The sequence below is a fragment of the Centropristis striata genome, chromosome 5 (genome assembly GCF_030273125.1).
Source record: "Centropristis striata isolate RG_2023a ecotype Rhode Island chromosome 5, C.striata_1.0, whole genome shotgun sequence".
In the NCBI taxonomy this organism is placed as follows: Eukaryota; Metazoa; Chordata; class Actinopteri; order Perciformes; family Serranidae; genus Centropristis; species Centropristis striata.
In genome coordinates, this window is record NC_081521.1 from 31,644,654 (window position 1) to 31,658,787 (window position 14,134).

General features: G+C 42.4%; 1 protein-coding gene across 2 annotated transcripts; it reads right to left on the reverse strand.

The window, feature by feature from the left end:
• Positions 1-667: 667 nt before the first annotated feature.
• kcna2b (potassium voltage-gated channel, shaker-related subfamily, member 2b) lies at positions 668-10,050 on the reverse strand. Of its 2 annotated transcripts, none has more exons than XM_059333374.1 (3): positions 9,934-10,050; positions 8,947-9,097; positions 668-8,199 (listed from the first exon to the last, which is right to left on the reverse strand). In XM_059333374.1, exon 3 carries the CDS (start codon positions 8,080-8,082, stop codon positions 6,580-6,582), a length of 1,503 nt encoding a protein of 500 aa, XP_059189357.1. In that variant the 5' UTR covers positions 8,083-8,199; positions 8,947-9,097; positions 9,934-10,050; the 3' UTR covers positions 668-6,579. The 2 variants fall into 2 exon arrangements, with proteins under 2 accessions (XP_059189357.1, XP_059189358.1); XM_059333375.1 differs by having other exon boundaries at positions 8,925-9,097.
• Positions 10,051-14,134: the final 4,084 nt, after the last annotated feature.

Sequence of the window (14,134 nt, forward strand, 5' to 3'; positions counted from 1 at the left end):
CTTTAAATCAATTCAGCTCATTAAACACATTGACAGGCTGAAGCTCCCCAGTGGTGTCCGTCTTTTCTCATACGTCTACCTATGCCTCTCCTCAACGTCCCCACCCCCTCTATCATTATTATTATTCACTCCACATTCCAACCATCCATCATCCCTACATCTGATGTGCTTTATAAGCTAAATTATTTTTTTTAAGTATCCTTTTTAAATAGTTTCTTGTCTCCTTTGTCTTGGATTATAACTATGCAATATACACATTCCTCTGGCTGTTTAACTAACGCAAGAAGGAGATATTCCCTATAAACAGAGGGGAAACCTGCTGTGTGTGCTATTTATAGAGGAAGTTAATATAAGGGGTTTTCACTGCTCAAAGGGGAGTGATAAAAAGGGGAGTTCCCCTCCACATACACACACATACAGATAAATGTACAGATTTGCACACAGGTTTCCCCGATGGAATACGGTGTGCTATAAAGAAAGCTCAAAGTTGACAGGCTATTAACTGGGCTGTGTATTAGGTTATAAATCAGCCCATACTACATGGACAAATATTCACAGCATGTGAGGCAATCACAGGGTCTATTGGATATTGCCTCATACAACATACAAGTGCACTGTTGTCCATCAAAATGGCCAATAGGAGAGAAACTGTGCAAGAAAACATTGGTAATATATTCATTTTATTATTAACTGTCTTCTGGCCACTTTAAATCATTAAATAAATGTTGCCTTCAAAATAAAAGCACAAGTAAAACAAAATCAGGGAACAATCTTGCATACATTGTTCAATGGGATTACCCACACATGTGTGATATAGATGAAATGTATCAGCTGGCTTAAACAGAACTTGAGCCAAGCTTCTGTTTAATACGTAGCTAATCAAACAGCAATCAGTGGATCAATACCCATCAGGATGCCTGGCTGCTTGTCCTTAGCTGGCATACCGGAACCCAGCCAACTGAGGTGGCCCAGAGGGAGCATTATACTCCTGCTAATATATGTCTGAGAGGAGATTCAGATCACCCACTGTGCATTACTTTGGTGCTTAGCACTGGTGGAGAGACAGAGGAGGAGAGAGATGAACACAAGAGAAAATGTGTGGGAAATGAAATATGAGAGGGGGGAATAATAGAGAGGAAAAGCGAGATCACACTCAAGCAGCAGTGATAAGAGCAGAAGGTAAAGACAACAAGAGGAGAGACAAACATTTCCAGCAGCGAGAGGAAGTGATACAGAGAATGTTTGTACTTGTGCCACTCTACACTGAACTACGAGTCAGGAGCGTTTTGCTCTCCTCTCTCGTTTTCTCACTTTCCCTCTTGCTGGTTTTATAAATAGCCCACTCTGTTTTCTGAGTAAAACACAGAAAGCATAAGATTCACTCAAGGACAGAAGCAGGAGTCAAAACCATTGAGATGGTGAGGGTTCATAGTCGATTCAAATATACCTTCTGTAATGGACATGAGAGCTGCAGCTCCAGTGATGCTTTTATCAATTTACATTATATGCAACTCTTAGGTTTTCTGTCTCATGGCTTTATTTAGCTACAAGAGCATCAAAGAAGAATTGCATATCTTACAAACTGTACGCCTCAGTGACATTGCTGTTTTTACACGTCAATCATTAAGAGTCATTTTCTGCTCAATTCTGTGCATTCTGAATATACAAAGTATAATATTATGATGAAAAACATAACAGATAAATATAAGCTGGTTTGGACTGGCATGACAATAAAACTGGTCTGAATCCACTATTAGAATTGCAATCTATCTGTCTTTTGACTTCACAAAGTCTATTGCATCACATAAGAAAAAGACACAACAGTAGTTTGAGGTAATCATAATGATGTTATTATTGATATTGTCATGAAGACCAGTAGTCAATAGGTATGTAATTTACATTTGCATTTCGAGTGCTCTCTCTGTTAATATTCTGTATTAATCACTCACGCTGTTCTCATTTGCTGTTCGTACTCATACCCACGAAAAGTAATGTGTTATAATTTGTAAATAGCCCATATAATCATGAGTCGTGAGCCAGGACGTGCGGAGCTCTCTCAAAGGCAGAAGTAAGGTGATCTAGTATAAAGAACGACAAAGTCCGTGTTGGCAGTAAGTCGAGGTGGATAGATGGGTCAAACAAACACAGGACTTTCACCCAGGAGATCGAATTTCACTTACATGACTAACTTACTAACCCAAGTTATGTAACAAACGTCCTGTTAGCGCTATTTTTCTTTTCCTATAATGGCCAAGGTGTGACCTGCCCTACTCCACCTCTGGCTGGCTTATCCATATATTCTTACCCAAACCTTAAGCAATAGCGCTGCTCATGCCTAATCATTTCCAACCCAAACCAACGAAGGCAACAAGTACTAGCCAATCAGAGGTAGAGTAGGGTGGGTCATGACTGTTACATCCCATGTTACATAACTTATGCAGTTAGGTAGCAAACAGTTATTTGAAACAAGCACAGGTCTTTCACCCAGGAGACCATTATTAATTATGTTACATGTTATTTTAACCCAAACCAACATCTTTTCCTAAACCTAACCAAGTAGTTCAAAAGAACTTATTTTAACCAAAACCATGATCTTTTTCTATAGCAAACCAAGTAGATTTGTTGCCTAAACAGGTCCTGGTCGTGCTGCTGGATAACACACGAAAAATGGTGCAGAACTTTTCATAAGATAAGGATAGGTTGAATACAGCAACTGGAAGTTCTCAAGAAGGGTTTGAGAAGTGTTCATAGCGATAATAGGTCTTTTTCCTTCCACAGGCTTTATACAGATAGCGGAGTATCGAGACTGCAAAAGCTAGGGACAGCGAGTGAAGAAGCTGAGGATTATCCCAATCTTAAACACACATACAGTATTTGACTGGCAAATAGTGGTAGGAGGTGGTAGAGGAAATAAAGTAAGAGGAGGTGGTTGTCTGGGGGTAAATATGTATTAAGACAGAAAGGACAGAATCTATTTGACCAAGGCCTGCACGTGTATTTCAGTCAAACCTCATCCCCTGCACCATGTGAGGCTCAAAGGTAAGCCAACAACAACATTCAAATAGAAAAACATAGTGAAAAAAAACAAACAACAGTTAATTTATACAGTGTCTGATGACACAAATAAGTTCTCATAGAAATTATATTTCTTTTTTGATTTATACTTCCATCCTTTGTCCCTGGAGCGAACCTAAGAGATAACTCATCTACTATACAACTTTAGCTTCTTGGGTTAATTCAGCAAGCATACACTTTGATTCCCTGCTACACAGGAATCTGTACATGGCAGAAGCTCATTTTAAAGCTGAAGCTTTAGGCATTTTAAGACATCATTGAAAGCAACTGTAACTCTTAGATACATTGTTTACATGGCTACGTGTGTTCACCACCAGCAGTGGGTTTAAGTCCATTCACTTTGTGGCCTTGAAGTCCGATAGAACCACAGTGTCCGTCACAGGCAGTGTGTGTGCACGTGTGTACACAGCTGTAAGTGTTTAATTGTCTGGCGTGTTTGTTTGTGTGAAGTGTCCTCTTGTCTGTGGAGTACAGCAGAGATGTGTATTCCTTAGCTCCAATGATCCTGATGTGCTGAGTGCAGTCCTGTTGGTTTCTCCCAGAGATTGTTTTTTGTCTTGACGGAGTGTCACTTCAATAGTGTGCTTGGTAACAAGAGTGGAAACAACAGAAATCCAGAGGAAGCTTTCAAGCCACATAAAGTCACATAGGTATTCCGGTACACAAGAACAGTTTAGAAAAATACAAGTACACATCAGATTAAACAGCAGAAGAGGGTGTGGGCAGTGTTTTTCTTACTTTCCTTATCCGATTTTCCTCTATTTCCTTAAGTAATTGGCTGATACTGCAGCGTATCTCATAAGTCAACACATGCTCATAGATCTCATCTAGTGAGTGTGGCAGGAAATTCCTTTCAGTTGCCTGGGTTTAATATGTATGTGTTGGACATATACACAGGCACAGTGTGCTAGGATAGAATAAAGTATAAAGAGAACCATAGTGGCCTTGAGTTAAGAAGAGCAGTGTTTCAGATTAACTTTTAGTCTCCAAGAGCTACACGCTCAGTTTGCGATGATCTAAAAGCTCTCTATTTCTCACTATCTCTTTGCCTCTCTCTCCGTCTTCTCTCTTTCATTCACGCACACAAACACATGCACAAACAGCACTACACAGTGAGCATGATGGACCTATGTATCAGAGATAAGCGCACTCAGACAGTCCCTTGCAGCATTATGATACACTTGGTCGGGCAAAAAGTCAAACCGACTGGCTGTCTGAATCTGTGCATTCACTGGGCTGGCAGCAGATAGTAGCTGTTGTTGTGCTTTCACTGTTAGACACAGTGACTGGGTTGTGACTGCGAGTGACTATAAAGACTTCAACACTGGAGCGAGCGGGACATTAGTTAATATCTTAACTGTGGATGACACATTTAGCTCTCCCTGTTCTGGAGTCGGAGTGGATTTGGACTCAAACCTTCCGTGTTTCCTCTCATGTTTACCTGCTGTTACTTTCTCCTTACATTCATGATAGTGAACAGATCTTATGGATACACAACCCTCTTGGGATAAATACTTCACAGGGACTACGACTCAACAATGTTTCAGATAATAACAGCAAGAAGATGCAGATGCAAAGCATGACACATACTTCTAAAAGCGAGACACTTGTCTTTCATACAGTATATTGCACATAGCAGCAGTAGAGATATAGGAATATATTGGTGTCAGTTTGCCTGTTAAGTATTATTCATACTAATTCATGCTACAATGATTACTTCAAATGACATGCATCACTACGATAGCAGAATAGCATCTGTTGGATGAAAAGCTAATGAAGGACATATATCCTTGTCCTTGGATTGCATTACATGGGAATAATGCACCAATGGAATGAATGTTAAAACTGCATGAGTGTCACAAAGAAAAGCAAAAATTGAGAACCAAATATATCTCTTTTACAATCCAAGATACAGTTTGCCAGGTGGCAGCATGTGTCTTCGGTGGTCTAATAATTGAGCAAGCAACACTTGTTCCAGAGGCAGGCAAAGTTTAACAACTTACGATCGACCTTTTAAGGGGAGAAACACATGGGAACGAGGGCACGAAAGGTTCAAATGTTTCATCAGTTTGATTAGGTAAGAGTGATCAATTTTACCTACTGATTCTGGATATCATAAGCAAGCTTACAGTAGACTTAAACACTGACATTGCTTCTTGTCATTTTAAAAATACAAAGCAGGTATTGCTGCTATGACAAAAGATGACTTTCAAGGTTTCATAGATTCATTTTAGTTGATCACTGAGCTTTTCCTTTGGTTATGGGCCTTTAGAAAAACTGTCATTTTTAATTTTTAGAGTAAAAAAAAACGACCTACATACACGTTGCTGCCAAACCCTTGAACTTGTCTGAAATTAGCTTCTGGCAAAAACGTCAAACTAAAAGCTTATCCTAGTTTGCTCCGTAATCTCATTTGATCTATTTCTACAAACATGGAATGCTATGAAGTCAGGAGGATGGAGGAATAGGCACTCACTCAGAACGCTGCAGAGAAAATATTCACTATCTTTCTACATCGTGTATCCATAAAAAATGTAGGTGAGAAGCAGACATTTATCATATGACTAACAAAACAAAACAATTCACAATAAATAAGCATTCACTCTGTTTAGCGAGACTTTTCTTCTGTCCACCTGCTAGCTTGTATTGGCTGGAAACAAAAAAAGGCAAGGTCTTGGCAAGAGTATACATACTGTAAATCTAAGCTTCATTGAAGAAAAATGGCAGGAAACAGAATGTGTGCTATCGTGGTCCAGAATTACAGCACAGCACTTTCATACATCTGTTACAGAAGCCACTAAGTTGTAGACAATATCTAGTGAAGGCCTAGGGAGGAATGCTAGTGCACTCTGCCTTTTTACTCTTACAGAGAAAGCAACAAATGACCATTTGGCCAAAAGCCTGTTAGTATTGCTCGCTCTCTCACTCTTTGTTGCGCATTTCAGTTTTCCCTTGACAGAACAGCTGTGATCATGTTGGTTTTGTTTTTCTCTGAGTCAGGACCTTGGCAGTTAGGCCAGCAGATTAAAGTCGTTCAAGAATGCTGATATTATGGCCTGTTCTTGATCACAAGTTAATAAGATACATTTATAAATTACACTGATCTAAATTGTTGTTATCGTGCATCTTCTCCCAGCGGCAGTTTGAGCAAGAACATAGAAACTAGTGGTCCCTTTATGTTGTTAATATTGGTTATTACTGGTTAGGCTACTATTTGGCTACTGTTGCGAGCAGAATGACTACTGTCACATAGGTAAGACTAACTCCATGCAGACACTGACAATGTCCTAAATAAGACAGGTGGCAAATCTATGATATGCGTTGATAGGTCCATAGGATGTGGGAGAACGTGAGGTCCTCTTAACTGACCTTTTCTCCAAGTTAATCCCATTCATCTGCTCTGGACTCCCCACGGGGCGCCATGCGTTGGTCATAACAGGGAGTCACACCTTCATCCTTCTGTTACAGACCCCAGCTGAAGTTATCCATCTACAGAAGCTTACATTATACATCTGTACGCATCTTAGTGATGTTTACATAATTAGTGTTAGCAAGGGTGCAGTTTCCTGTTTTTATGCCCTCTGGTCTGAAGTCCTCAGTGCTGTGGTTCACAGCCTCCTGGATCTCCACATAGTCAGATTTACTGATAGTGGACCCGCTGCCGCTCCGACCACTTTTCTTCAGATCATCAGCTGAGCTGGCTTTAGGCACACTGGGAACATTAAGATACTGTGCCTGCTCCTCGCCCTCCGTCTCTCTGTGGTAGAAGTAGTTGAAATTTGACACAATGACGGGTACAGGCAGAGCAATAGTCAGCACACCGGCAATGGCGCAGAGAGACCCCACAATCTTTCCTCCAATGGTTGTCGGGACCATGTCTCCATAGCCCACAGTGGTCATGGAAACCACAGCCCACCAAAAGGCCTCAGGGATGCTGCTGAACTGGGACTCTGCCTCGTCTGCTTCTGCAAAGTAGACAGCACTGGAGAACAGGATCACGCCGATGAACAGGAAGAAGATGAGGAGGCCCAGCTCTCGCATACTGGCCTTCAGAGTCTGGCCCAAGATCTGGAGCCCCTTGGAATGACGTGAGAGTTTGAAGATACGAAACACCCTGACCAGACGAATGACACGAAGAATAGCCAAAGACATAGCCTGCTGGCCTGCCTGGCCGTCCTCTGGCCTCTCTGCCAGCTCTGTGCCCAGGGTGATGAAGTAGGGGATGATTGCCACGATATCAATGATGTTCATGATGTTGCCAAAAAATCCAGCTTTACTAGGACAGGCAAAGAATCTAACTAGGAACTCAAACGAGAACCAAATGATACAGAGAGTCTCCACGATGAAGAAAGGGTCTTTGAAATAGGCTGAGCTGTCATAGGTATAGGTGGCGTTGGCCATAGATGGGAACTGATAATTGTACATCTCCTCATCATCATTTCGGAAAACTGGCAATGTCTCTAAGCAGAAGCTGACAATGGAGATCAGAATCACCATGACAGAGATGATGGCAATGATGCGCGCAGGACCCGAGCTCTCCGGATACTCAAATAGCAACCACACTTGTCTCTGAAACTCATTCTCTGGAAGAGGCCGCTCCTCTTCCTTTATGAAACCTTCATCCTCCCTGAAGATTTCCATAGCCTCCTCACCCAATTCATAAAACCGAATCTCTTCAGAAAAAATGTCCAGGGTCACATTAACAGGCCGACGCAGCCTCCCTCCTGATTGGTAATAATACAGAATAGCATCAAAACTTGGTCGATTACGATCAAAAAAGTACTCGTTCCGGAGTGGATCAAAGTACCTCATCCTCTTCTTGGGGTCCCCCAGCAGCGTTTCTGGAAACTGGGAGAGGGTCTTGAGCTGCGTCTCAAATCGCAAGCCCGAGATGTTTATGACGACCCTCTCGCAGCACTCATGATCCAGCTCTGGGTCGTACTGGTCATGAGGCTGACCCGGATGTGCTGCGGCTTCATCCGCAGGGTCGCTGGTAGCAACCGTCATGCTGGAGGAAGATGGGACCTGCAGGGTTCAGACAGGGTGGGGCCACGTCGGGCCACAAGGAGATAAAGGCTCCACACGCTCGTGGATTCAGGTACAGGCAGGTCTGCCTGCGGAGAGCTACAGGACAGGACAGAAAGCAGAGAAAAACTGCAGTATTAATGTGATAACCATGTGTCACATTATGAATGCAATGAGGAAGAAATGTTTTGAACTGATACATCCATTTACATCTTGAGCATGCATTTTCTACAACTGGTTTCTGGATCATTCATTTTTATTAAATGTGCTGTAACATCTTTCACTTGCTAAAATGGTCAGTAATTCCCAGAAATGCTGTGTTATTTCAAGACCTTCCTGCAAACAGGCAGAGAAGAGCAGTTGGAAATAACAAGCACGGATGGAGGGGGGAGCCAGAACCACTTGAGCGCATTGGCTCCATCATGTCTATGTGTATTAGGTTATGAGTTCTCCTTCATATGAGCGCAGTGCAGGATCAATATGCCAGCCAGTAATATTGTATCAGCTCTCACAGGGTGCAATTACAACCAACAAATCTGATTACATGCTGAGTGCTCCATACAATCTCTGAGATGAATTTCCTCTCTCTGTACGTGTGATGTGACCAACATTCCCTGCCAAAGCTGAGAAAAACTTCATCAAGTCACTAATGAAATAAATAGTTTATCTCTAAATTATTTTAACACATGCCATAGCCCAATGCATTACTGCACAACTGTTTGACTACAACCTTCAAACTTCATAGGCCATTGCACGAAAGCATGATGTATTTTACTATGTTCAGCAAACTATTTCACACACGTGTAATATGATAGCAACGATACCTGAATGAAGAAAAAGTCCCACCTATGTGCACGGGCGCTTGTAAGCCTTGTTTACAGCGTGTCCTCTGGTGGTGATGCGTAACTGGGCCCAGCAGAAGTGTCCGGTCAAAAGTCAGCCACCGCGGTCACAGCAGCTCCTCTCTGCCGGCCATATATCACCCGAAGCTCCGGCTCTGCAGCGGCGCGGGAGTAGGAGAGGGGGACAAGGCGTGAGGATGCAGGAGTTATCTCCCTCGTCTCAGTGATCCAGCAGATACATGCTGTGATGCGGCTATAGGCTACAGGTTGAAGCTGGTGAGGGGAGTGGGGATGATGTTTTGGTGGGGATAAAGTGATCAAATCTTTAAATGCTTGGCATCAGCAAAATATGACACCCCCTCTTCAAAAACAATACGCCGCCGCCTGCAGCGGCAGCAAAGGTAACCCTCTAGCCTGATATGTGCGGAGACTTATTGGGGAAGGGAGGTGCTGCTGTCGGTATTTCTACTCGGTGGCACCTATGCTTTGGCAGATTAAAGCGAAATCACCTGTTTGATCTCCAAACAGATCCATATCCCAGCTAAAGGTGTTTGTGTCTGCGTTTTAGCTCGTTATTATCCTAATATAGCTCCACCATCTTTTTTCCTGATGGGGAATATCCATAAGAATACACCAATGATGCACATTAGTAACAAATGGAGGCTTATGTTCACAACCCATTCCATGGAATAACGCAGTCCCCCGGGGGCGTTTTTCATAGCCTATAGGTGAAAAATATTTTTTGAGACAAAGCAGCCAAGTTCATGCACTGGGATGTTCAAAACATTAAATGACAAGTGTTGTATAGTTGATCTGCAAGCGCGAGTGAGTTAGTTTGGAGTGGCAGGTGCCAGACATGCTCAAACCATTCGCAGCCCTCTCCTGTGTGGATCGTGGACAGCCACAATAGACTCCATGCACTAAACAAAGCAGCATAGCGTTATCTGTCGGACTACAGCATAATGTCAGATAATGGCATGCAGGAATTCACCCTGGTTCTCTTGGTGCGCAGACGCATTTATTTTTATCCAGTTTGTCTCCTCTTAAAAGGTGCCTTGGGCTCGTAAGTCCATTCCTTCATATCTGTCCTTCTTCCCTTATTGGACTAATCTGCAGCGGATGTGTCATCTCATCACGACCAAGTGTTTTTGAGCTGCCGGCTTTTCCCATGTCTCTCATATTTCACCATAATTCACCACAGTTGAGATGCGTGGGCTGCAGTCGGGCATCGCAGCGCATACTAAGAGCTGCTTGCGCGCCTCGCCCCATCCCTCTGCGCTCCCTCTATCCCCGACACTCCTGTATCTCGCCGCTCCACATTAAAGGGAAAGCATCGCTCGCCACTGGGTGGGAACGGTTTTCAACAAAACATGCGCGTCTCAGGGGACAACGAAGGATAAAACAATATTTAAATTTAGAAACTGGCAACAAAAGGGGCTCTAGATTTCACTAAAATGTTGTAATCGACTTTGTAGCTTGCTCCTGATACAACTTGATAACACACACACATAAATATGAAGAAAAATGAATAAAAAGAATAAAAGGAATGTTTTCTATTACTGCAATGAGTTGAGGGGACAAGGAATAAACCAGGAGCTTCAGTACATGTGCATGTGATCATTGTCTGAACACAAACAATTTTCTTGCATCTTATGATTTAGTCCTTCTGTGAAAATGTTCAAAAGGCTGCTGCAGTAACCCTGTGCCCCTGTAGAGATAATATTTATGTGCACATTTGTCTGTGTGCTTTGTTGCAGAACTCAAAAGAGTACAGAATGTGCACACACATCATGAGGGTAGGACCCACATATTGAACAAAATGTGTGTGCCCCCTGTGAGGTCCTTAATGTATGCAGAATACAGAGGAAGACTCCAGTAGTGTTTAATGTCACTGATTAGTCTCTGATTATTTACAGACCCACATACTAAATCATAGTCCACTAATTACTGCACAGTCCTATTAAGCACATGCAGGCCCACATTCACACATACAGACTGATGCTAACAGCTCTTAATGCAATCACAATTTCATGAAATTCAAGTGAAGTCCAACGATTATAGAGTGAAATTAAGTAGTGACTTTTTCCTGCAGACAGTCTTCCCTGACCTTATTTCCTCTGCTGCTGCATGAAAGTGGGCCAGGTGAAAGCCCAGATATGTCCTCAGGCAGAAAGCGGGAATCGCACACACATGAAAAAAAAAGAGACTCTACAACTCCCGAATGTATACATGAGGAATTCCACATGTCCTCCCCCCATGTGTTCTCCTTGCTTTGCCATTCTCTACTGCCCAAGGACAGGTTGGACATCATATGCAATCCTTCTCCAATTAAAGTGTCAAAACACTGATGAAGATGATGACATGGGACCACAGGGACGGCAGCAGTAGCCCACTCTGCACCCAGCTGATGGCTGAAGGTCTCAATGAGCTATTGACACTTTTACATAAACGTGCTGATTGATGGACAGGAACTCTTAAATCCCTGTCGTCCATGAATACAAATGAAGAGGACCCAATCCTAAATGGAAGGCAGCTAAGAGCCCAGCCACCGATATCCAATGCTGGGTGTCACTCGTGTAATGATTCATCACCTGCTACCATCATGCCAGCAATCACCTAAAACACAGTTTGACGGACCGGAAGAGGGCACGTAGAGTACGGGATATGGGATTGAGTTTGTTGGGGTTGGGAGAAAGGTGAGTCATATCCTCTGATGACTGTAATGTTTCATTTCAATTTGCAGTTTGAAGGTTTGTATTCAGGTAAAGTTTAAATTGGAGATATTCTGAAAATGGTTACGAACTTTAAAAATACATACTTTATTTGCTCCACCAAGGAGGTTATGTTTCCCTGTTGTTTTTTTTTTTTTTTTAGCAGTTTTACAGATAACTCCAGGCCCAATTTTCCTCGAATTTAGTGGAAGGTTAAAGCATGAGCGAAGGGCGAACCCTTTAAATTTTGGAGCTAATCAAAGAATTGTTTTCACTTTTGTTAACATTGTGAGACAGGGCATGAACTTGGAGGAGGTCAGCTCTCTTCAAGTGCTCTGTTTTTTTTTATTTATTTGCTCTTAAATTAATATGAGGCACACTTTTCCCATAGACAGATTATTAAACAGTGCAAAAATGTGTATGCATGCAGTGCGGAGAGGCCCAGCCAGGAAAGGTTAAAGTTGAAAGGTTAAATTTAGAAAATGTTACTTAGTTTGAGAAAAAATAGAATGCTTTACAAATTACATTTTTAGACAAACAGTAAAAGTGTTTTAATACCCAACAAACACTGACACAACATATATATTTAGATTTACTGTATAGCAATGGGTAGACTGCAAACAGGAACAGGCAATAGCTAATGCGGAATGCTAGCAGTTGACAAAATGTAAACTGATATGGGGTTTAAAAAAAAAAAAGAAAGAAAAAGGCCCTCAAAAAGAGTTTTGAGGGCCATTAATCCTTCACCCATTTTGAAGTCCTCAATTGTGTCTCCAGTTCCCTCTCACCTTCAGGTTGTGCCAAGCCTGAGCCGAAAGGGACCATTGATTCTGTTTTGTGTTTAGCCCAGCAGACCAGATGGAACCTCTTAAAGAAACATAAGAATGATTAACGACTAATGACCCCATGTGACTGCTGTAACTACATCTGAGCACTATTTCTATTATGTATAAAACATTTTTATTCATTCTTTTAATTTGTGAGAGACCATTGTGTTCTCTTGTGCCAGCTGGGGCACAGTAGTATCTGAGGTGCTATGGCTATGGGGGAGTCCCACAAGGTTTAGAAAAGGAATATGGAGAGAATAATGATTATCAGGACAATATAAGTGCAGGGAGTTTCCAGATGTCCATAAAGTGCACATAACTTGTTATCCCCATGATTAAATGAATTTACCCAGAGAATAAATGTGTTTTTGATCCATTACATGAAGCCCTTTCACAGAAATCCAACACAAATAAGTCAGTTAAGATATATTGTGAGATGATCAGCACTTTTCTGTGTAAGTGTGTGTGAGTCAGCAGACCTGCACACCTAAAATCTCCACCCTTTTCTATGCAGCAGAACATGTGGAAGTGAGAGAGGGAGGAGGAGGAGAGCGAGAGTGAAGGAGAGAGGAGGGCGTTGATCCAACTTATGACAGCAGACTGCAGGGGAGGAGCTCTGTCCTGGATGACCTCTGCTGGTGCTGCAGCAGGTGATTACTCACGCAAACACAGATGCAACAGCCTACTCCGTTGGCACGAGGGCACTCATCACCAGAACACAGTGACACACACGTTTAGAGAAAGTTGTGCTGCCATTATGTTTCTTTATCGCTCCAAGAAAAGAAACCTTAAGTTGCTGCTTTCTGTCTGTTCCTATTCCTAACAGCTCCACATGAACACATGAAAATCCTCCTTCTGTTCCTATTGACTGAGTATACAGGGCCCTCATATAAGGAGGGCCCACAAATTTACTAGAATGAACAGCCGTGGATGTTAGGAGGCATCAAAATAGCACTCCACAGCGGGCATCCTCCTCTACGACAATGAGCCAAGGAACTTCATTACCATATCCACTTATTTTGACCCATCCGCCTTATTTTTCCCCTCATTTCTCTCCCCCACTCATCTCGCTCTCCCCGCTTGTCTCCCTCCGGGGTTCCTCTATATTTAGAGAATGACCTTGAAAGTTCTCTACCTGCCTGTTGAGAGCAGCCAGGCTGATGATAATCGCTGCTTTCATGATGAGATATGTCCTCACCTTCGCACTAGAGTACTCTACTATTGATTCTGGATGTGGTTTCACTTTCTGTTGTTCTCACAGCCTTCGAAAAACAAGGAAAAATCAATGACCTAACTGTTTGAGAGGTGTGGCTTAGCTTAGAGAGGAAACTTGGCAGTATATTAATAATGGTATCTATACTGCATGAGTATGCACAGTGGAATATGTATGCCATATGCAGAGATCTCCTTTACAATGATGCTTGGCAGCTTTAAAACGTACATTGAATGTGCAGTGACAGTAAGGAATCCTCCCCCAGCAAATGTTTTCTTCCCACACTGCAAGCAGCGGTTAAGTGCTGCCTGTCTAGTCAGTTCAATCAAATCAGCAGTCAATGTATATGGGCCACAGTCTGCTAACGTTCTGTCTTTAGTGTGTGTGTGTGTGTGTGTGTGTGTGTGTGTGTGTGTGTTATATGACTTGTGGTAGCATTGT

Excerpts from the sequence above, each read along its gene's own strand:
- kcna2b (XM_059333374.1), bottom strand. The coding sequence starts at position 8,082 with ATGACGGTTGCTACCAGCGACCCTGCGGATGAAGCCGCAGCACATCCG.